The sequence below is a fragment of the Propithecus coquereli genome, unplaced genomic scaffold (assembly GCF_000956105.1).
Source record: "Propithecus coquereli isolate 6110/MARCELLA unplaced genomic scaffold, Pcoq_1.0 Scaffold175, whole genome shotgun sequence".
Taxonomy (NCBI): Eukaryota; Metazoa; Chordata; class Mammalia; order Primates; family Indriidae; genus Propithecus; species Propithecus coquereli.
Genome location: NW_012142190.1, coordinates 2,310,950 through 2,334,879, shown reverse-complemented (window position 1 = coordinate 2,334,879; position 23,930 = coordinate 2,310,950). Strand labels below are relative to the sequence as shown.

Sequence of the window (23,930 nt, the reverse complement as noted above, 5' to 3'; positions counted from 1 at the left end):
TTTTTTTTTTTTTTTTCTGTCTTTCTTCTTTCCCTCCACAAATACTGATTGTGCACTGAACACAGCTGCATGATGGCCTTAAGGGCAACGCCCTGGTGCCATAGGGGACAACTTCCTAGAAGAGGAGATGCTTAAGCTGAGCCCTCAGGGATGCGTGGAGCCAACCAGGTGAGGAGGAGGATGTGGCATCAGGGGGGAGGAGGGCCCAGTGGGGTGGAACTGTGTGTGTAGTCCAGAGACCTTGAGTAGCCTGGCATCGCCGTACTGTGAAGGACGCGGGGAACAGAGAGCCGGCGGAGTGGAAGGCCCTGCTGCCCACGCCGAGGAGTCTGACTTCCCCTGGGCGTGAGGAGGGTTCGCTGCGTGGGTTAAACAATGGCGTGAAGGGGCCACGTGGGAAGTTGAAGTAAATCCTGGCCTCTTCTTCCAAAAGGATGAGAGGGAACGTTCCGTATCATCCTGCCAGCACAAGTTAATCATTCAGAGATTAAAACATCTAGGTTACTAATATGCCTTTTACACAGTTTTGAATTGATCCAAAACAATTGAGAATAGTTACATTGAATAGGTTAAATGCTAATTGGTTGTTTCCAATTAAAATTATTATGATTGATTTCTATCTGCACACACACATACACACACACACAACATGATGTGAAGTAGTAAGGACGGGGATGCGTGGTGAGGAGGCAGTAAGCATAGAACACTCAAGCTTGGGCTGTCGGGGACAAGAAAGCCTCTGGCTGGGGGAGGGGAAGTCAGTTATTACGTAAAACAGGAGACATGTAACCAAGTTCATAGGCCAAGGGTAAGGCGCAGAGAGAGAGCTTGAAGCTATAGGAAAGAGCAGACGTGGCCCAGGCGTGGAGAAGACAGGTGTGCTAGGGAGCTGCTCCTCAGCCTGAGTGTGCAGGCCACACCTGGGCATCTGTGGGTGCATGCATTCGGATTCAGTAAGTCAGCCGGGGCCTGAGCTTCTGCATTTCTAACAAGATCCCCCAGAGATGCAGACAATTTGAGATGGAAAAATCTGGAGCTTTGCTTATGGTCCAAGGTCCAGCAGTCTCAGCATCATCTGGGAGCTGGTCAGAAATGCAGATGTTCAGGCCCTGCCTAGACCTGCTGAATCAGGATTCTGCACTCTCATAAGACCTCCAGAGCAGAAGATTCCCAGGCACATTCAAGTTTGAGAAGCACTGCTCCAGGTCCTATCTGAGGCAAGGGTAGATGTTCCTGAGGTCTCTAGGTCACAGTTGCCACTAAAGGGGTTGTGGGTAAGTGGTCCAAGAACAATTGCTATTCTCTTATTGAAAATTCCAGAAAAGAAAATTCTATAATATTCTGTTTTATTAGGACAGTCCAATTTAATGGGGTAAATTCTAAATTCTGCTTCCAACTTGCTAATCACCAAGTTTACTTACATTTCATCCAAATAAAACCATAAGAGCAAGTTCAGACTATTGATTCTATCAAAACCTTATCAATCCCCTTTAAATGTGACCTCCCTCCTGGGCCACCCCTCCTCTCCCTGAGTCTTCTCTGACGTCTTACGGAGCGAGTGGCTGGGCCAGCCGTGCTTCCATAGTTAGTGCTCCTTTCAGGTTTGCACAAGTAATGAATATCAAGTGTGAACACTCATTTCGAATCTGTTATACCAGCACTTGTCCACCCAAATGAATGTTCTCTGTTTTAAAGTAATAATTTATTCTAATGGTGTTGCCATTGCTTGAAGCATTTTTGAAATTCTTTAGAAACTCCCTTCAGAAATTGACATACACATTCTTTTGAATTTCTTCAATAGGGGCATAACTTTGCTCTTTGAGGATAGATTGAATATTTCAAACGGTAAAAAAAGTTTGAGCTGACAATTAAAGTAAAAAATCAAGTTGGGTAATATTATCCTTTAGCCAAAAATCACACTATGACTATCAAGTAATGAGGAAAAAAATGCCCTCATTCTGTAAATAATTTGGGGGCTCACACTCCTGTTGAAATAAATGAATAGCCTCCTATGTCACAGAGAACTTGGGTAAGTCAACCACTTGGATCAATCAATCCTTACATATTTGTTTTGAAACTAAATTTTACAGTTATATGTCATTGATTTTATCTCCGAAACGGGATCATAAGCATTTCCTTTTTGAATTTCTCTCATAGAACTTATTATATTGGTCTTATTAGCTTGTACACTGGTCTTTCTTTTATAAGACTAGAAGACCCTTGAAAGCAAGCATCACGCTTTAGGCACCTTAATGTGCCAGCATCCACCTGGTACGTACCTACAACACAGGGTGGGCACTCAAGCATCTGTTGAATGAATGGAAACGAATTGAATGAATGGAGGTCATTGCTGTCCTACAGGTTCTATTGACCTTCAATGGTTAAAATACCTGCATTAGGTCACATCTATACCCAGAATGAGAGCTCTTTTACCAAGGAAGAGCTGTTCCTAGATTTTCATCAATTTTTAAAGATAGCACAATATGACTTCTTTGTGATTTGCTAATAAAAATACATTAGCACAGTGTAAATTTCCTTATGGGAAGTCAACAAAATTTTGCTAAGTGAATATGAATGAGTGGATGCATTTGGTTCAGTGTTGACTGAAAAAAAGTTTTTAATGATGAAAGAAACCTTCTATATCTTCAGTCCATTCCTGGGGTGATACTAATGTTTTTCTCAATTTCCCTACTTAAAGAAAAAATTCTGTTTGTCAATTTTGTGAATAGAGTTTTTATCTCCTTTGGGAAGTATTTAATATTTGATATCTACCTAAGGTTTGTTTGCACTGGTACAAAACTTATCTTATTGTTAATACTCTTTATTTTTTTACTGATTTTAATAACAAATGTGTATCCTCTTCTGTTATTAAGTAGCATTCCCCTTTTCTGAAAGAACAGTATCACATTTTCTTTCCTTTCTCTAAACACTTCATAGCCTTGTTCTTCAAAAGGCTCTTCTTGAGAAAGTGGCTATGAAAACTACAGGTCTTACTGCAGTTCAGTAAGCTACAAGGCAAATATACCACCCGCAGACCACGACGGAAAGATCACACACACCCTAAATCACGAATTTAATCAACTTGTAGGTTGAATGCTAAGAAAAGTTTTAATTGTGCAAATGCAGTACCATAACATTTCAAATATAAATGAAAAGATCGTCAGTAGTGTCATCAAAATGTGTAATACAGGAACACATTTTTTTAAAAGGATAGAAACGTTACACTCAGGACCCATAAATCTTCCTCATTATAATCATACGTAGTGACTCATTCATGCAGCTTTTTATATGTAGATAGGATGATTTTTTTTCCTTTTGAAGAATTCCATTGCAGCAAGGAGATGAAAGATGTATTGATGTAACAATGTCTTATGGTAACAGTATAGCTTTCTTCTAGCTTGCTTTTAGTGTTAGGGTGGCTAAAAGCTTATTTGAAATACCCAGCTGACAAATGTGCTTTCGATAAGGAGGACACTACCTGTCCATTACCCTTCCCTTGTCATTATCTGGCACCGCATCACCTGGCGCCATTCCACATGGGTCGCTTCATTAAAAGGGAGGCCAAGGGAGTTCAAATCTCAGGCAGTGGGTGGCAGAGTTACCATCCTCGCAACCAGGCCAGTCCTACAGTGAACTTTACCGTGAATGTTTTACCTTTACCTTAAGGTTTTGTATGGGCAGGACGAAAAACACACCTGCCTTCCAATGAAAGATGGCATAGGCTTTTGCCCAGCCAGATTTGCAAGAGAAAAGCACCGCTGACTCCATGCTTGCTGCATTTGAGTCCAAACAGGTTGCCCCAAGTCAGAGAGCCCAAGTCATGACACTGATTTCTGAAGTGTCATGGGTCAATACCCAAGTCAGATGATCCCCAAAAAGGCTGCCAGGAAAGCTCCACTAGATTTGCAGTGAGCTGCATGTGTTCTTTCTCGCTGAGCAAAACGTTCTGGGTTGCAGGACTCCGCGGCTCCTCTGCCTCTTCGGAGAAGCGTTCAAAGTAGAAGATATCTCCCCATCCCCAAGGCCATGGGGCCGAGGCCCTTCCATCCTGGTAACCATAACCTTTAAGGGAGTCAGCTGCATGGGGCTTTCCAGGGCATCACACCCATGGAAGTGGAAGAAAGGAGTCCTCCATAGAAGCCACGGAGGAGCCAGGGACCGGCAAGTGTGTGGGAGTGCCTGCCTCCCACCTCCGCCCACCTCCCACCTCCGCCCCTGCTCCACCCCTGCAGTCTGGCACAGGCCTGGGTGTAGGAGCAACCGCTACAATGTTCAGTCCAATCAGATGAATTGGTTGGGCGTCTCTTCAGATTCCAGAACACTTGGAAACGGTAATTCTGCCAAAAGAGGCTCTGTCAGAGATGATCTGGGTGACAGATTGCAGTTAAAAACGTCATCTATTGAACCTAAAAAACAGTAAACAAGGCATGCATTATTACCATCATTGCAAAAAAAAAAAAGAAAAACCCAAAATCCAACAGTGCCTTTAAAATGCACACAACATGCACACAACATAGCTGTTTTAATAATTAATAGAGAATCCTGGCTTCCTCAGAAAAACTCAAAAAGCTAAACAGAAACATGTTGCTTTTTCTTTTTCAGTGGGACATGATTGTTACTTGCTTTCCTGCCGGCTGGACTAGATTTGCGGTGAGCTGCATGTATTCTTTCTCACTTGATGGCAAAAGTCCCACATTTGGGGAATAGATGCTAAGGACAGAGGCCAGCTTTTGCAGGGGACAGAGCTGGGTTAGCAGCCTTGGTGGCCCCGTGTTCCGCAGGCACAGGAGCCAGGCTCTGCCTGGGTGACAGGCAGCGGGTGTTTCCTGGCTGTGCCATCTGCAGTGCATGATGATGGCTTCCAGGGAGAATCCTGCCCCATTGCTCCAGAGAGGAAGTGGCCCCAGGCCTGGCTCAGAGTAAACTTTCAAGGAAGCACTGCCCAAGTTCACGCGTTCCTTGGTGTCCCTGAGATGGCGGTGGATGCCCTGGGCAGTCTACAAGACACAGGGTGAGCCCCGCCCAGGCTGCTGTGGCCAGTGTGTGAGGATGAGAGTGTCAGAGGAAGGACCCAGAACCTGTGACGCTGCCTCAGGAGGACAAATTAATCTCCCCTCCAAAAGGATCAGAGTATAATGCCCCCCAGGGCTGCAGTGGAGCACAGCACAAGGCACCTCCGTGAGAAATTCCCGGACAGAGAAAGCGAAAGCATTGCGGAGAGAGAGACGAACAGAGAGACACAGAGAGAGAGGGAGAGAGGGAAAGGGGAGAGACAGAGATGGAGACAGATATGGCGGAGAGACAGAGACACAGAGATGAGAGACAGGGAGGGAGAGGCGGATAGACAGAGATAGAGATGGGGGAGGGACAGAACGAGAGAGAGAGAGAGAGAGAGAGAGAGAGAGAGAGAGAGAGAGAGAGAGAGCGCGGAGGGGGGGAATAGAGAGAGAGAAGGAGACAGACAGAGACAGACAGAGACAGACGGGAAAGGAGGGAAAGAGAGAGAGGGAGGGAGGAAGAGAGAGACCACTTCCAGGATAATAAATAGCTAGGTATGAGCATATTTGCTATAAACATTGGAAGAAAGCAACTGTCGTTAAACACAGTTAACGAAGTCTGTATTTTACATCTCAACTTTGATAACACTGCAGCTTCACTGAGAACGGTGCTTTTCTGCACGTAGCAGCAGGAGTCCTGATTCGAGGAAGTGGCTCTCCAGCCAGGACTAGCCCGAGACAGAGAGGACGACTCCGTAGACGACACATCCAGACGAGCAGGGATCGATGCCTCCTGCCTCAGCCACATTGGGGTCCAAATCAAGAACCTGCCGTGTCATTTATAGTTTATGAAATGTAACCTTCTCGAGACTTATTCTTTGGTGGCCTTACAAAATCTGGAGAACCCTCCCTCAACCAGTCATTTTCGTTAACATTCTGCTGTCCAGATGTGCACTCGGGAAAAACAGCATTCTTCCATGAGATTTAAATTATTGCCAATAATATTTAAATGAGCATTCATACTAATTTAAATTAATAATAATCTTTAAAATTATTTTCTGGGTATACTGCACAATATAACCACTACATCAGAAAACTTAAAGGAGCCTAAAAGGAAAAGTCACTATTTCTTTTTGGGAGTAAACATGTCTCACTTCTTACTTTCTGAATTGTATGATATTTCCTTTTATTGATAGGTCTTGCCTTTTCAATTAATTGACTCCCTCTTCATTACGTTATTCTACTCTTTTAGTTAACTACCTTCCAAATGTTCTTGAGAATTTTTAACGTACCTCTGGAAGTCACACTGAATTTTCGGTCAGAGAAACTGCTTCTTCTGATTAAAGGTTCACTCATTTTATCCAGAAATAACTTAATTGTCTCCTTCTTTTCTGGACTTGTACTTGACAAATTCAGAACTTTTCCATTCACTTTCACAGTGGAATTGCTGAGCCCAAACCAGTAGAAGAAATCAAATAATGCGTCAGCTTTGAATTCATATGCAAAGCTCAAATTTTCTCCATTAACCACCTCATTTCCTGGAGGGAAAAAATTCTTCACTGCCTCTTGAAAATCAAACTGAAAGAGAGAGACATTTAATTGACTTCATGGGCATAGCTATCATGTTGACGTTATAGAATTAACAACAGCCCAGATACCCAAAATGTCACACTCCTAATTTTCCTTTCACTGTGACAGATATTTTTTAACTGTTGTCTTTATTTTTTATAAGCAAATCTTTGCATTTATGTCACATTCCATCTAATTCAAGGTTTTGAATTACTTGACAACGTTACATTTATTCTCATGCCATTTCTAATAAGTTACTAAAAACTAAGCTCATTTATTGGCAGCAATAACACTGCAATAGAGAACGAAGTGTCTGGATACAGTTAAGGTCCCGGGGACTCAGCCCTGGCACGAAATGCCAAGGCCCCTTCTGTGTGCTTGGTAGCCTTGGGTTCCCATGGGCTAAGGCTTACCTGAAGCCGGTAGCTTTCCCCAATCACTGAGGAGATGACCATGTCCATCCCTTGCTCTATCTGTCTTCTTATCTTGGGGTGCCTCGTGTTCACCAGAAATGCGTATGTCCTTTCTAGAAATTAGCAAGCAGAGTTCAGAAAGAAGTGTGTCCCTGTGACATAAACCTGCTTCTTAGGATTTGCTAAAGCAGTGGTTCCCCGCTTCTCTGGAGATTTTATTCATTTATAGCCTTCCTTACTGCAAAGCCTAACCAGATTTCTAGAAATGTTTCTGAGAATTTTGTGGCTTTAAAGGAAGCTCTGGGCTATTGTAAAAGCAAGTTAGACAATCAGGTCCCTCCCTCGGCTGCGCCCCCACAACCAGCCCCCCGCTGCAGTTTGTCACACAAGCCTGAGAAATCAAAAGTTCCACTCTATAATTAGCACAGAGGAGAACTCTGCCTCCCCAGCATGTACCCAGCGTGGGGGAAGAAAGTGAAAAATCGAGACAGCCTTGCTGGATATTTAAATCACAACTTGGCTCTCCCCAACACTTCCACGTTTGCAAAGCAGAATATCATCAAAGTCCAGGAAAGGAGGTTGCCCCGTGCTCTGATCCCACACCCCCATCCTCACCCTGTACCCCTCTCTCCCCAGCCTCTCCAGAGACCGGGCATTCTTTCTGCCAAATGGCTAGTCTCGGGTTCCAAGGATCAGGGCAATTTGAGGTTGATTCTCCTCCCTGCCTCTACCCCTAACACAGGCCCAAGTGGGAAAAAGTGTTCCTCCCGTCGTTTAAATAATACCACATCTCTGTCCTGGCAGACAGTTCGTTGTTTCTCCTATTTTGTTTGGCAACCCTTTATGTCCAATTCTGCATAATTTGAGCAAAAGGAAAGTTTACTCATTATGAAATATAAAATATTATTAACCAGCAACCTCTTAACTTTTCCAGCCCCAGAATCAAGCTCCACGTCCATAAGTACTCAGTGTTTGGTCCAGGGAGACACAGAGATACCTACGTTTCTTCCTCTGTTGAAAGGCCATGGACCAGCCATTATTTGGTTTGAAAACTGAATGTTTTACACTGGCTTTGAGATATCTCAGAGCCAAACCTCTAGTCCACCAATAACAAGGGTTTACATCCTCATGGAAGGCATTTAAAACTAATCTTATTCATCTTATTTTTCTTACCCATGTTTTTCTTCCTCCCAAATTATGTTTTGGGGCACTTTAGATATAAACTGTCTCATATCTTCTTTGGGACAAGGGATAAATAGAGCAAGCAAGCCCTTTTATACCTTGAATTACATTTCAAACAAACCAAACCAAGACTGTGAGTCTCATTAAGTACTCAGGGCCACCACACGCTGCAGTGCAGGTTGGGCAGGTTGTGCACTGTACAGATGGTGCCATTCACATTTGCAGACATTGTCTGTTTGTACATATTGTGGCAAATTTCTGGGAACCATTAGTAACTCCCTTGAGGTAATGGTGGCTTTTTCTAATTTGGACAAAAATACAGTTTAGAATAGCAGCAGGGCTGGGCATGTTGCCTTAATCACAATTTCTCAATTTAAAATTGACCTTCTTATAGGCTTCTATGTCATAGAGCCTGTTTGCTTTATGGTTTTTATTACAATTAACCAGCACTGGGTTTTTGTACCTCCTTCCACAGTAGTTGGCGTACGACTGCATATTTTCTGTAGGCCACCCACAAATACCTCCTCGTACCACTTCCTGTACTTTCATTAAAACATTAAGATGGAGCAGTCTCATTCCTCTTTGAGACTCCTCCTGAGAGATGACGCAGGAGGTGTAGTTGATGCAGCTGTGAATTACGTTCCTGGAGAACTATCTGGCTTTCTGGTCATCGTCAAGCCAGAGAACACGCGGGCCTCAGATGCTGTAATGAGCATTGCTTGTTCCTGTGCATTCTGTTCCTGACCTCTCCTCTGGAGAGAACATTATGATTTTTTATTATTAAATGAGCAGAGAGAGCTGCACACATCTGAATGAGAGCGAATGTTCTGGGGAAGTCTATTTGAAATTTGTAGATCGTTTCTTATTACCTTGGACTCATTTTAAGAATGTTATCTAGAGGCAAGTTTAAGAAATCCTACCTCTGTCACAGAACATTATGCCCATGACTTTCCTCACGTATCACTCTGGGCAGGAGGAGGAAGGGAAGATGGAGGCATTTTCATATTGGAATTTGGGTTAATATAGTTGCTACCAGTTAATCTGATTTCTCGGAAGAAACAATAAAAAGATATGTCTAAACATGAAATTCTGACACCATAGCATGAAACATAAAAGCATCAATAGCAGCTAATTGTTTTCTTTATCTTAATTTCCTCACCTATAAAATGGGGATAGTATAAGTACTTCCTAGTTAGGATGACCTTGCATCCTAGTTTGCCTGGGTCACTCAAAGTTTATACCTTCATCCCAGAATGATTATTAACAGTGATGACATTCATGCTCAAAACACATCCCCATTTGGATGATAAGCCTTGCAGGGCTGTTGTGCCAATTCATTTTATCAGAGCATGCCTCAGACATAGTAAGTGCTTGATATGTGATAGGGTGTGTTATATATCAACCTCATCACTCCAGTCATTTCTGCAACCCTTGAAGGATCAGAATATCAGGTCACTTCCTGCCTAGACAGGAAGTAGAAAAGAAGCTAGGAGACACGGGCTTCTTTCCCCAGATCATTTAGGGGTCTATTCTGCAGGCTTGTGCTGTGCTTTAGCACAGCTTGGCAAGGCAGAACCGAACCAAAAATATTTAGATACCTACCTTTTAAGGTGTCTTTTTTGGTCTGTACATTAATAAAGAACAGCATTGGTTTGCTCAGTATGGTTTCCCTGTAGTCTTTATAATCACAGTAGTTGGTCAGTTCCACATACCTGGGAAAAAGCAGAGATAATTGCAAATGTCATTGATGTACCCTTCCATCTAAGTCAGGAAGGGGACATACTGGACAGGTGCCTGCCGCAGCCACAGATCTCTGAGGAAAGTCCCCTAAAGTGTGTCCTTACAGAGGTCACCATATTTTGTACCATACAGATAAATCTCCTTCCTCTGGTCACAGCTGATGGGCTGAGGGATCAGTGTGCAGTTCAAAGGTGGCCGTGGGCCGTGGGGTGGCCTGGCGTTAATGCTTAGCTCTGCAGTGCAGCCTTTACCAGCTGATGGTGGGTATCATCCATCATTTGGGCTAGAAGAGTTCATTTGAAGCTGTAAGAGCTCTAAGCCCTTTTGGATCAAGAATGAATTACACTCAACAAGTGGAATTAGCTGGGTCTCCTCCAGTGGAGTCATGCTGTCTGACTGGTGGGTCTGGAATTTTTCTTTCCTTCTCCTCCCTATTTCCCTCTCTAATCTCAGGATAAATCCAGCCCCCTCCATAGATTACACAATCAACCAATATTCATATGAACTGTTACTAATTCGTATCTCCCCTCTCCTGAGCTTGTGCAATTAAAAAACAAAAACAACCGATGTTGGATTGTTGCCCCTATCCCTGTAAATTTAGCCTCCTTGGTTTTCTTTCATTATTCCAGCCTAGGAAGATCTTTCTGAATCTCCACTCTGTCATCCAAGCATGTTAGCTTTCTCTCCCGGCCGTACAAGCCTTCCAAGCAGCCTTTCCATGTCCCTGCCAGCATTGTAGATAAAAAGACCCCAGTGCAAATTAGCTTCCTTCAAGAAGATGGCTCATTTTCTAACTAAACTCCAGCTCAGATGCAGCGAGGGTGGAGGCAGGCTGAGTGAAGTGTGTGTCTGCCGCAGTCTCTCTGAAACCCCGAGCTAGGTCCCCACTGACAGCTGAGAGCATCCACACAAAGCAAGTGGCCGCTGAGCCGACAGCAAGGGCTGCCTTCGCTACACTGCCGCGTGTCTGCATCTTACATCTCGTCCTGACAGCGCTGAGCCCTTCTTTCCAGCTGGTTGTCCTTCAGGCCCTGACATGAAAATCACAGCTTTGGAGAGCAAACGGCTGCTGCGCGGAGCCACAGTCCTCCAGGCGTCACCGCCACACACACCTGCACCCTGTTCCCAGCACCGCCTCGCAGGGGCCGTGCACAGGCAGTGACCCGGGCTCGGGTTAAGAGCATGCGGCAGAATATCCACCCCGAGGCAGGAAGGCACGGCTTCCACTCTGCTGTCTCCCAGCTTGGTTTCTTACGAATCTATGTCATTATCTTTTTGCTGGGATTGTCAGACCTGATTCTGAGAGCTTTTAAAACCTGACCCCTGATGGAGACTCTAAAACGCTTCCTGCCTCCTATTTCACCAGGCTTTTAAAGCAGTCCCCACCACTACGGCCCTCCCTCTGCCCTGGTGGCGGCTTGGGGGCTGGTCCCTGTGGGGAGGGGGAAGGGGCTAGAGTGTTCCAGGGAAGGAAAGGGGGTGCAGGGGCTAGTGCTCAGGGTGTGGGTGGGGAGGGCAGAAGCAGGGCAGACGAGGGGAATGGAGGAGGGGCGGGCCCGGGGGCCTCACAAGGGAATGGACTGGAGAATGCAGACCCCGATTCTGTAGGGTTCCTCGTCACCCCTGCCCCGCTCCGCCCTCACCTGGGCAGAAGGAGGGAAAGGGGTGGGGTGGGGAACCCTCGGAACTCCCAGCGGAATGGCCCCTGTGTGTGCTCCACATCAGCTGGGAGAGATTTTCCTGTCCTTCTTTGTCCCAACCGACCAACTCCAAAAAGTACTGGAGAAAGGAAGCAAAGGAGACAGCAGAAAAATGGAACCGCCTTTTGCTGAGCTCGTTCATTCTCATTCATTCATTCAACAGCATTCATTAAGCCCCCGAGGTCTGGGCATCAGGTAGGCCTTCACACGTGCCGTATTACCCCGGAGGGGCTCGGAGCCTAGGAAGGGGGCGTGGAGGGATAGTACAGGGTCCCCTGTCCTCACCCATCACCCCACTTGCCATCCATCTAGCCAGCTGCCAGCGAGCTGGCACAGGACAGGCAGGCAGCAGTGGCCTGGGAAGGGGGTTGAGGAGAGGCAGGTGAGGTCTGTGGTTGCACAGGGACGTGGGGATGCGGAGGGACAGAGGGGGGGACCCTGCAGTCATAGAGGAGGAAAAGGGCAAGTCTGCCTGGTGCAAATATCAAAAAATAGCCGTTATGCTGGGGCAGGGCGAGGTGCCATCTGTGATCCATGCAAGGTGGGCTTCACATACTCCCACCTCCCTGTTTATCATGGAGGTAAGTTGTCATTTCAGCACTTTACTATATTTCTCAAGGTGATTCCTCTATTCTCTCAATATCAGTTGTCAAGCACACGGTGTTTGTGTACAATGCACCCAGAAAATCTGCAAGTTTTGATGACTTTTCTGATGACACAAATGACAGTGCAGTATGTCCCTCTGCCTACAAAATCGATTGACATCCGATGGGAGATATCATCGGATTTTGACATCATCAGATTTTCTTCCAATGAACCCACAGCTTAAAGGAAAAAGATAAAAATCTCATCTTAGAAAAATGATCACTGCTTGGGAGAACAATCAGTTTTCCCTAGAATCCTGTGGGAAGGCTTTTCTGAATGCTGTAGGGCTTGCAGAGCTGTTATTTGGCCTGATCAGAGAAGTCACATTTTGAGCGTAATGTATAACCTGTGCATGAATTATCTGTTTTTGGAGTCTGAATTTAATAAAACATCCTGAATAATAAAACTATGTGCAACATAATCTAATCTAACTTTGATGATTCGGAGGCACTTGTAGGACCCTAACGAGCTGTAAACCTCATGACAGAGCATGCCAGTTATCACTGCACCACAGATGTGTGAAAACGCTGCTTATAGGAGAGCTCTGATACCAGAATTTACAGACAAGAGATATGGCATGATCGCTACTTAATAAGCTATCTCAAACCAGACCACAAATAAGAAATACCTCATTAATTCATCCATCCACAGCCTCCCAGTTATGGTCTAATTGCTAAACAACTTGAAATTCTAGTGAAATAAATAAATAAATCTGAGCATTCCTTTGAAATTTACTGTTACAAAATTTAGATACGTAAGTCCCCAAAATACAAAAAGATTGGAGGATCTAGTTGTTAAGTCACACAGGTATTTAAGTATCTGACACTTAATCACTCATTTTAGTTCAAGATGAGCCTTAGTAGATTACATTAGGGACTAGTTATTTGATCTTTAATCGTGAATATTTCAGAATGACTCATGCAAATATCGCCTCTTTGTATTGAATATTTATTATATTTGCTGAAGCTATCATTAGGGATGAAAAGCAAACAGTTTAAGAAAGACAGTTCCTTTAAACTCTCATTTCTTCATTGCTTTTACCCTACCCCTCAAATGGTTCTAGGCTAAACCTTTCTAAGCCTGGCTTCAATCCAAAGATTAAAAGGCAGGAAAATGTAGTGGGAAGCACAGTGTTTCAAAATAAGATCTAATTCGTGTCCTAATTTGCTGGCTAGGTGAACTCAGTTCCAGAGGCACAGCTCACTGTGACCTTCAGTGAGTTCCTTGATCTCTCTAAACCTGTTCCCTCATCTGTAAAAGGGCCATGACAGTATTTCCTTCCCCATGGTGATTGAATGCAGTACATGTAATGTAGACATGTGTACTTGGACCCATAGCAGGTGCTCGATAAACATCACGAGCATCTTTAATCCTGGACAACTCGACTGACCCACTGGGTGAAGTTCTGTAAGCTTCTGATTTTCAACCAGGGCTTTGTTCATTTGAGTTACCAGGAAATGAGGACAATATGAGTATGTGAGAAATGAGCAACAGTTTCTCCTTTCTTGCTCTAATTTCTTTCCTCATTTTTCCAGTTTGGAAGGCTAAAGGGAAAGCTTAATGAACGCAACATCTGAAAGATGGGACCAAGGAACAGCACTGTGTTTTGCTTCTAGCAAATCAGGAGTGGCTGAAAGATCACTCCCCTCTAAGACACACCCCTTTCAAAGCTGCCCCAAATTTACCCTTGGCTCTAATAATTTTCTGCTCAAAGACAAATAGGAATTCAAACTCATGACCTCCACCTAAAGGGTGTGTGTGTGTGTGTGTGTGTGTGTGTGTGTGTGTGTTTGTGCGTCAGCTAAAAATATATGGGCAGCAGAGCAGAGAAAAAGAATACACACTGCAATAGTCTGTGCAGAAAGCCCAGAAATTGCTTGCAGCTTTCATAATCCTTTGCTGTGATGCTAACAAAAAGCTTGCAGCGACATTTTACTCTTGGGTGCAAACAGGATGGCCCCGCCATGAGTTTCCAGTGTTGGCGGGACTGCCTTATGCAGAGCCTCACCCTAAGCTCTCAAATAATTCCTTCTCTTTCACTTCCCCCGCCTCCTTCTGCCCTAACTCTAGTGAAATTAAGTAAAATTTTCCGACTTATCCCTTTGATGTCTGTAGCTCACACAGACATTATTCAAGGATACCATGTTCATTCATCCATCCATTCATTAAGCAAATATTAACACAGTACGTGTGAAACTTCGAGATGGGGCAGAGAATGAGTCATTCATTCGTGGATGCAATAAACATTTACTGAGCACCTGCTCTGTGCTGGGCCCTGGGGACACAAAGATGACAAAGGAAACAGTCTTGCCTCTAAGAAGCAGAGAATCTACTGGGGAGACCGATAAGAAAATACCCTATTTCAGTATGAAATGATAAGTTCACCTTGTTGCTGAAAGTGTGATCCTTAGACCAACAGCACCGGCATCACCCGGAAACTTGTGAAAATGCAGCATCTGGGCCCCTCCCCAGTCTTATTTAATGAGAATATGTGTTTTAATGAGATCTTCGGAAGACTTTTATGCTCATTTAAAGTTTGAGAAGCACTGGTCTGAGATAGGGTCCCTGCCACTCACAGGGATGTATAAATGCCAGAGAAATGCATAGTTCTCTGCATTCATGTGTCCAAGCTCCACTGGGTTCTGTCCTGGTCTTTTAAACAAAAGGGACCACGAGGGAGGAGCCTGAAGGTAGAGCCACGTGTTGAGGTGAGACAGGTAAGAGGAGAGAGATTGTTCTGTCAGGACAAACACACTCCCAAGAGGTGGGCAAGAGCAGGAAGGAGTTGAAGACCCCAGAAGGAGTCACAGCTTAGCCCAGCCTTGGGGACTGCGGGTGGCTGCATCCAGGCAGACAGGCAGGCATGTGGCCAGGACCAGGGGAGCTGACAGCAGAAAGTGGACCAGAGTGTGGTTGGTACGAATGCAGAGCAAGGCTCCCAAGGAAGGCAGGCGGGAAAGAAGGCAAGGTGACATGTGGCTTTTGAATCATCAGATCCGAGAGGGATTTCTGTCTCTGTGACCTCAGCCAGAGTTTTAACTTTGCTGAAATTCATTTTCCTCACCTGTAAAATCTGGCTAACAAAAGGGACCCCACAGGTGGCTAAGAGATTAAATAATGTGTGTAAGACGCTTGGCTTTGGGACTGCTTACTTATAACACAAAAGCTAACATTCGTCAAATGATCAAAATGTGCCAATAACAACTATTTTAAGGACTTTACAAATGTTAATTCTGAACAATAATTCTATAAGGCTGATGGTATTATTATTATTATTATTATTCTCATTCTCCAGATGAGGAGACGGTGTCCCACAGAGATTAAGTACATTTCCCAAGGCACTCAGCTAGTAAACAGCAGAACCTGGCAGGGGTGGGGAACTGGGGCCTTAAGGCCACATGTGGCCTTCTAGAACCTTGAGTGCGGCCTTTCGACTGAATCCAAATTTTACAGAACAAATCCTTTTGTTAAAAGGGGTGCAGCAGAGAAAGATGAAGCTTTTCTTGCCTCCCTTGGTGGTTAAAAAGGAACAATCTTGAAAACAGAAGGCTGCAGATTCCCCACCTATGGAGGGTCTCATAAAAATTGTAGCCCAATACCTGGATGGATGGTTATTATTCCATCATTATCATGTGTCCTGCTGTCCTGGGCAGGTTACCAACATCTAAGGCCACATCCTCTGTGCCTCCCAGCCTCGAGTCAGGATCCCTTCAGAGAGCTGGGCCTGGGCACCACACAGAACCCAGCACTGCCCACTTCAGGGGCAGGTGAGGCTTCCCCCAGCGAAACTCCACATGTGTTCCAGCCTGACTCTGTCCTCACTTTACCCTGTGAGTCCCAGCTCCACCTGGCCTGCAGTCTCTGCCCTGGGTGGCTGCCCCGAGGTGGGTGTGACTGTCACCCATTTAACAGGATGGGCGGGGGCAGGCCTTAGCTCTGCTTTTAGTAGCTTCCTTCAAACCACTGCACTTACTTCCTCTTTTAGGCTGATTGAACAAGATGTGCACTGGCTGATGCAATTTCAGTTATTTATTTGTAAATTCAGGAAATGAGTGAGAAGGCAGAATTATTTCAGGTCCTAGGCAATTTGCTGAAAGCATAGGCACTAGAGCCTGACAGTACTACTGGTTCTACTCTCACCAGCACCTTACTTAGGTAAATTGCTCAAGCTGTCTGTGTCCTACTTTTCCCACCTGTAAAAAGGGAAACAACACCACTGCAGATTTTGAAAGCTTTTGTGAGATAGTACCTGTGAAATACTTTGCTCCATTCCTGGTACTCAAGTAAATAGTATTAGCCACTATTATTATTGTTGTACTGCTTTTTATTACCCAAGCAACTTCTTTCATGCCAGGGGACCACCAAAAAGAAGGGATTAGGGGTCGTCTATGCCAAACATTTGCCATCACACCTCACCAAGAGACTGCTTTACAGGAAAAAAAGGGGCTTGTGTGTGTGTGTGTGTGTGTGTGTGTGTGTGCACGCAATGCCATAGTTAATGGTGATTTGGATTTTCAAGTATTGAATGAAGAGCTCCTTGGATGACCATTACATATACCTGGTATCCTGAGCAAGTTTTGTTTGTAACAATGGTGGAAATCTGGACGTTGAAAGAAAAAGATAACAATAAAGATCTTGCCACATATCCAACAAAATAGGACAAATATTTTTCAAGTAGGCTCTCAAAAGAGCTTTAAAGTCCTTGGTAGCCATCCCTAAACTGTCCCACCACCTGAGGTTTTCTTCATTCATTTAGTAAGTATGTATTTAGAAAAATGTTCAAGTTTCAGAAAATGAACCTGAGTAAGCAGGGCCACCCAAATCACCCTCTTGCTTCTGAGTGAATGATCATATGAATGTTAAGGTCAGTGGCTCTTCGCCTTTTGGGGTTCCTTGGGGAAAGACCTCAGGAGAGCTACAGTACACACTTCTGAAGACTCAAAAGGAAATCCTAATTACACTGTGGGCTTATCCCACACACCTGTTTATTCTAGATGCTAAGCTGCCAGAGGACCATTGCTGTTTAATTTTCTTTTGTGTAGGAGGTGTTCAATACAAGAGTTTAATGACAGACTCGAAAATCATTTTAAATTTTGCAGCACTCTTTGCTATGATTGGGGGAGCTGGTTCTGTCAAATTCTGTTGAATTTTAAAAACTGAATTAATTAATAGAGCAAGGATTCTTAACCTGGATCCAGGTATCTCATGAACTACATGAGTGGTCAACAAATTTGGGTGTATATACGCATTTCTTAGGAAATGGTCTATATACAATTCTCAAAAGCTTTATAGTCCAACATGATTAAGAATAATTTTGTCTTTCTCAATCTCAAACCATTGGTGGCTGCTCTTAGTTAGAAGCCATCCCACACCTAAGACAGGAATATGGTGGCCAAAAAGAAGATGAAAAAGTTGCTGAAGTCCATCAACTCTTGGCTCCAACTCATTATGACAAGTGGAAAGTATATGCTGGGTGATCGGCCACCTCTGCAGACCGTAGAAGAGGCAAAGCAAATCTGGTCGTCCTCACCGCCTGCTCAGCCTCAAGGAAATCTGAGACAGGGCTATGCCATATACTCTCACAACTGCCGGCCGCCACGCCAGGGACAATAACGTTGAGCACAGCATGTGGAAAATACTATAGGGTGTGCACCCCAACTGCCATTGATCCCGGGCATTCTGAGATCTCTAGAATCGTGAAGACTAGTGAAAAGAAAATCATGGAAACCTTTTCTCTAATAAAACTGGCCAGAGCTTGTTTTTAAAAAAAGAAGAAGGAAGGGAGGGAGAGAGGGAAGGAAGGAAGAAAGGAAGGAAGGAAGGAAGGAAGGAAGAAGGAGGAAGGAAGGAAGAAAGGAAGGAAGGAAGGAAGGAAGGAAGAAGGAGGAAGGAAGGAAGAAAGGAAGGAAGGAAGGAAGGAGGAAGGAGGAAGGAAGGAAGGAAGGAGGAAGGAAGGAAGGAAGGAAGGAAGGAGGAAGGAAGAAAAGAAGGAGGAAGGAAGGAAGGAAAGAAGGGAGGATCACAGCTTTGGAAGAATACTTTGAGGGAGGACATTTTATGCTATCCCCAAAGGCAAAGACAATGGGGCAAGTTTGGCAGACCAGAGGAGCAGCAACTTTAGATGTTTAAATTCTGGCTTCAGAGTGTTCCCCACCTCCTGATCCACAAGGGCAAAACCTTTTGCTGCTGCCCACAACCCAGTCCCCCCGCTAAGTCTAGAAGGCTGTCTCCGTTTAGACCAGATTCCCTCCGGGTCACCCTTCAGGGCCGCACACCCAGTTATAAAAGCTACCTCCCGGCTATGTGCTCCCTGAGGAAGAGAGATTGTGCCTCCCATCACCCCAATCATTTCCAGAGATTCCTTGCTAGTTCCCAGGGCACAAAAGCCCTCACTTGATTGCTTATACAAAGAGAACTTGTAATTTGTTGTCTTGAGTTTGCACCTTGGTCTCTGTCACCTGGTCATTGTGACCTGGTTGTTTATTCTAGACTCTAAGCTGCCAGGGAATCACTGTTGTTTCATTTTCTTTTGTGTAGGAGGTGTCAAAACAAGAGTTTAATGACAGACTTGAAAATCATTTTAAATTTTGTAGCACTGTTTGCTAGGACTGGGGGAGCTGGTTCTGCCAAAAGCCTAACCTATGGCTTCAATTCATTCTGGACACTTATTTTCCATATCCTGTTCTCAAACACAATGGTTAACTCCCTTTTAAATCTTTGCAAGTTTGATTTCTGACTCAGTTCCTCCCACGGTTCCCTGCTTATGGTTAGGAATTTTCATTTCACTAAGAAAGGGAGACAGTCTTGCTGGGGAATGGTTTTTCAGGCATGCAAAGCCCTCACTATCTTTGTTCGGAAAAGCAAGGCTTTTCTCCCAGCAGTTCTGAAGAAGGCATGTTAAATATCTCATTTTGTTTGTTTGCCCCTCTTGGCTCCGTCCCACCCACAGCACGCTGTCTTTCCTATAGCAAAAGCGTTATATCTTCGTAGCTGGCGGCTCACTCATTTCCGAATCAAACTCCAGACTGCATTTGCCGCTTCCCGGCACTCAGCCGACAGCACAAAAGTGCAAGAGGGCTTCACACTGCAGCCCCTTCCCCAGGGTGACCTCCGGAGACCTGCGGCCGTGCAGAATCAGGCATGAAGTGCCCTCCTCCTCTACCCCAGGGCACCAAGGCCTGCTGCAGATGGATGGACCACATCCCTGCTGGCTTCATGTATCCACCAAGAAGGGCTCCAGGCACTTTGGCCACAGCAGTTAAGCACCCTGGGGGCCTCCATCCAAGTAAAGCTGCAGGTTTGGCCCCAGCCTCGTCCCAGGCTCCCGGAAGTACGCTCATTGCTCTTATTTTTCCCAGAACTTGTCCGGGCACTCCACAGTCCACACGGCCCTGGGCGGGACACCCAGAGGCTTTGCTCCCTTCTCAGTCATGGTCTATTTATTTCTCTATTTTTGAAACACTAAAGGACGCCAAAGATGGGAAACTTTGGACTTTTGCACACTTCTTTCCACTAGGTCTCCTCGCTGGATAGCTGGCGGTGCTCAGAATGGTGCACCCTCCCTCCCCACCCCCACACCCCAAATCTAAAGCCAGGGTGTGCGTCTCTCCATATTGCAGACATCCCCTAAAGGGTGTGCCCCCAATTTCAGTGCATCTGACCCAGTTAAGGGGCTCAGTGAATCCCACCCTGCCCTCCTCGTCGCGCCCAGCCCTGATGCCCTTCTGAATGGCTTCAAGCGGTGGTAGCTGCAAAATGCCAGTGCGAAGCGCAGAAAAAGCCAGGGCGGGGAGAGCTTGCAGGCTTCGGGTGACATTAGCAATGAGGAAAACTTAGAAGCGAACGAAGGAGGGGGTCCAGGAGGGGTGGCAGGCAGCGAGAGCAGCCTGGGCTCCCAGGGACTGCAGTGGGGTGGTGTCTGAGGGGACCAGGTGGCGGGCCGGGGCTGCGGCGAGGCCACCCACCTCTTGACGTAGCTGCTGAGGCGGTAGAGCTGCCCGTCGAGGCGCACCAGGCCGTCGCAGAAGACGTTGAAGCCCCCGCGGGCGGCCGCAGGCCCCCCAGGCCCGGGCACCACGAGCTGGTCGCCGCGCAGCTGGAAGGCGCCGGGCTGCAGGCGCAGCAGCTGTGCCAGCGGCAGCAGGGCCAGCTCGCAGTCGCACGTCCACAGGCTGCGCAGCTCCCCCGAGGAGATGGAGGTCAGGCTCGGCCTGGCCACCGGCTCGCACGCCACCCCCGCCATACCCCTGTCCTTCCACCGCCTGCTTCTGTCCCGGCCCCGCCCGCCCTAGCCTGCACCTGATTGTCCCCAAGAGGGGTCTGGCGCCCCGCCTGCTTCCGCTGCGCGCAGGGGTCGTCTGTCCGCCCGGCCCGGGCTCAGGGGACGCTCAGGTGCCCGCCCGCTCGCCCCGATGGCCGCCCCTCTCAAGCTGCCGCCCGCCGGTGAGGAGCACCGCAGCCACCGCGCGGAGAAAGCGGCCCCGGAGCAGCGCGGCCCGTTTTATCCGCCCTCGGGGCGCCCGCCGCGCCCCTCCCGGCCCACGGGCACGACCTCAGACGCCTGGGGCCGAGTTATCATCGTCTCATAACTTGGCACGCTCCCGCCTGGCCGCTCCTGCTCGCAGCTGCCAGGGCTTAGTCATGCCCCCTGGGGTCCGCGACTCAGCAACGCCCCGCCTGGGCCCCGCCCTGCGCGAGGACACTGCCGGGGCTGGAGGTGGAGACAGCGCCCCCGGGGAGCGCAGCACCTCTGCGGACTGATTGAGGGGGTCGCATGGGCCCTGCCCCATCTTCTCCACCCAGGTCTAGGGGCTTTGGGGGGGTGGGGTGAGGGGTGGAGTGCAGCGCTGGAGCTCGGATCCCCACCCCAATACCCTGCCTGTCTCCCAGCTTCAGTTTTCTGCTTTTTTCTCTCCCTCCAGATCATACTCTGCAGTTCCTTCCTCTCAGCCTTTCCTTTTGCTGGTTCCTGGTCCTGGAGTCCCTTCCACCTGACAGCCCCACTGATGGTCCTGTCACTTTTCCATAAAGCCCCGTGGGGGATTTCATCGCTGTGCTTCTCTTGCTTCGGCTGCGCGGTGGCCCCTAGACCGTGGGGTGCCATGCACCATGCCTCCTCCCCTGCCTCCCAGGGGTGGTGAGTGCCTTGAGTCCCGGAATACGTTCATTTGTTCAGTCTATAAATATTTGTGTGCTAGCTATGTGCTCACTGGTCTCCTGAGGTATGAAAAAAACTACTTCATTGAATTTAATTAAACAACTATTTCCAGAACATCTATTAGGAGGTAGATAAGCTAGATTCTGAGAAGACTAGAATAAAACAACACAATCCCTGCATTGCAAAACTTACAGTCCAATTGAGGGGCAGACAAGCCCTCCAGCAACTGCAACACACTAACTGGACAGCTCTGCTGGGGCTGAACCTGGGTGGGGTGGGAGGAGTATCTAGCCCAGTTTCTAGGCTTCCTGTAGTACTGTGATTTAGGACTCTAAGCTAGATCCTAAAAATTGAGTAGAGCTTGGAGAATGTCTTTAATGTGTCTTTGTGTGTCCCTAACATGGACTCTTGAGTGGGTTTAATTGAATAGAATGAAGAGTCCTTCTGCCATATCTTATTTAAATCTCAGAATATAAATGAGCTCCATTCTATTCTCTCCAGGAGCCTACATATCGTTTCTCCAGACATGATTCCTTCACCCGGTATCAATCCCCATCTCTGGGCCTCTCTGAACAGATCTGATTACCGATCACGCATTGATTACTACTGAATCAATCTTTTGCAGGGAAAGAAGGACGCTGTCTTCCCGTGAAACGAGCACCCATGGGGTTCTTTTGCAAAGTGAAGTTTGAGGATCACTGCACGGAGCGGGGCTGAGACGGTAGGCAGGACTCAGAGGCTGGGGCTGTTTTCACAGGGGAGGGATGTGGCACCAGGAGCTAGATCCATCATGCCCTATCTGGGAGTTTACTCTTGTCCCAAACATTTATAGGATCATCGTTATGTACCAGGGACCATCTTAAGCTCTGAGGTCACACATACAACAAAAGGACCCAATAAATGCTACAACAGCTGTATGAACTAAGTACTGTGAGAGCAAGGTCAGAAGAGTGGTTAGTTCTGCCTTGGAGGCCCCAGGAAGGGTGCTCAGAGAAGGTGACACATAGGCTGGACTTCCAATAGGAAGTAGGAGCTCCCAGGTGCCAGGTGAGGAAGCACCATCGAGAAGAAGTGGGGAGAGAAGATTCTGGACCAGCCTATACAAAGAGAGAGAAGACATGGTCTATTTGGGAAAGAGTGGAAAATTTTAGGTGGCTAAAGCGGACTGTGCCTATTTGGGATGAGAGGGGTGAGTTTCATAAGAGTTGGGACCAGAAAGGGATGTTGGGGCCAGATTGTGACAGGCCCTCTGAGTTGTCTAGGAATTTGGATTCTCAAGGCAATAGAGAACCTTTGGGTGTTTTTAAGGAAGGAAGTGACGTAACTATGCCTGAGTTTAGATGGATGTCTTTGGTCATGACCATGCAGAAGATGTTTTGAAACAGGAAGTTTGGAGGCAGAAACTAGTTAGGCGATTGATGCAATAACCCTGGTAAGATATAATGAGGTTCCGAACTAACAGTAGATGTGGGAATAGACATGGCAGGATGAGTTTTCAACATTTTTGCATTAGGGTCAGCGGGATTTCATGAGCAAATAAATGGAAAAGAGTAAAGAGAGAGACAATTCGTGTCTCACTTGGATACCTAGACAGATGGAGACACTGTTAATGAAGCGAGAGGTCAGAGGAGAAGCAAGAGGTCAGAGGTCAGGTTTGGGGAGGGATGATGATGAGTTCAGGTGGGGACATACTGATTTTGAGCTACTCATGGAACATGAGGGTGGAAAAGTTCAGGAGGCAAGAAGTTAGCTGAGTCTGGAATAATGAGATTTAAAAGTCATTAAATCAAAAATGGGGTTGAAGCCAGAGAAGTGGATGGGAGTATCTAGCTAATAAGTGATAGGGTAGGAATTTGAACTCAAGCCTTTAGTTTACTTCAACACACGTTTGTTGAGCATCTGCTATGTTCAGTGCTTTGCTGGAGATAAAGAAGGGAATAGAAGATGGCTCCTGTCCACAAGTGACAGGGAGGAACGCAGGCATGAGCATGAACTAGTCTTCTGGCACCATGTCCAAACATGTGGTCGAAATCTAGTTATATTTTGCTTACAACATGTCTCTGACCTAGAAGGGAGTACACCCTCAACAACCACGACAACAGCTACAAAAGCTGCTTTCTCAGTTAGTAAGTCAATGAGGGCAGGTCCACTACAGAGCCCTCGCCAGCCCCACCCCGTCCCCACTCCACACATACTGAGCTCAACAACTACTGACTGTTCTTAGACCTGCACTGCACTGCCTGTGGACAATTTGGCTTTGCTGAGGGGTGAAATGTTACATCAGAGTTTTATGTCAGAATTACATGCACTTGTTTGAGATTAACATAGCAGTCCCTCCCATCAAAATCTGTGTCCCTTATAGCAAAATATCGACACTTATTATCTGAGTAGAAAGATTAAAAGAGCTTCTTTTTTTTTTTTTTGCTTCTCCACAGTTCTTTGATTCTACAATTTTCCTGCATTTTCTAAATACATGTGTATTGTTTTGTACAGAAAAAAATGATGTTGAGCATAATAAAAACATTTT

The 23,930-nt window shown here is 46.3% G+C and overlaps 1 protein-coding gene across 1 annotated transcript; it reads right to left on the bottom strand.

Annotated features, from left to right (window-relative positions):
- Positions 1 to 3,404: 3,404 nt before the first annotated feature.
- Positions 3,405 to 20,560, bottom strand: MEDAG (mesenteric estrogen-dependent adipogenesis). Its single transcript, XM_012642136.1, has 5 exons — positions 20,211 to 20,560; positions 9,764 to 9,873; positions 6,980 to 7,092; positions 6,290 to 6,575; positions 3,405 to 4,406 (listed from the first exon to the last, which is right to left on the bottom strand). The coding sequence occupies exons 1-5, from the start codon at positions 20,486 to 20,488 to the stop codon at positions 4,282 to 4,284; spliced, it is 912 nt and encodes a 303-aa protein (XP_012497590.1). The 5' UTR covers positions 20,489 to 20,560; the 3' UTR covers positions 3,405 to 4,281.
- Positions 20,561 to 23,930: the final 3,370 nt, after the last annotated feature.

Excerpts from the sequence above, each read along its gene's own strand:
- MEDAG (XM_012642136.1), bottom strand. The coding sequence starts at position 20,488 with ATGGCGGGGGTGGCGTGCGAGCCGGTGGCCAGGCCGAGCCTGACCTCC. Across the intron at positions 7,093-9,763 it reads CAAAAAAGACACCTTAAAAG|AAAGGACATACGCATTTCTG; the intron begins GTAGGTATCTAA and ends GCTAATTTCTAG. Across the intron at positions 4,407-6,289 it reads ATTCAGTGTGACTTCCAGAG|GTTCAATAGATGACGTTTTT; the intron begins GTACGTTAAAAA and ends ACTGTTTTTTAG.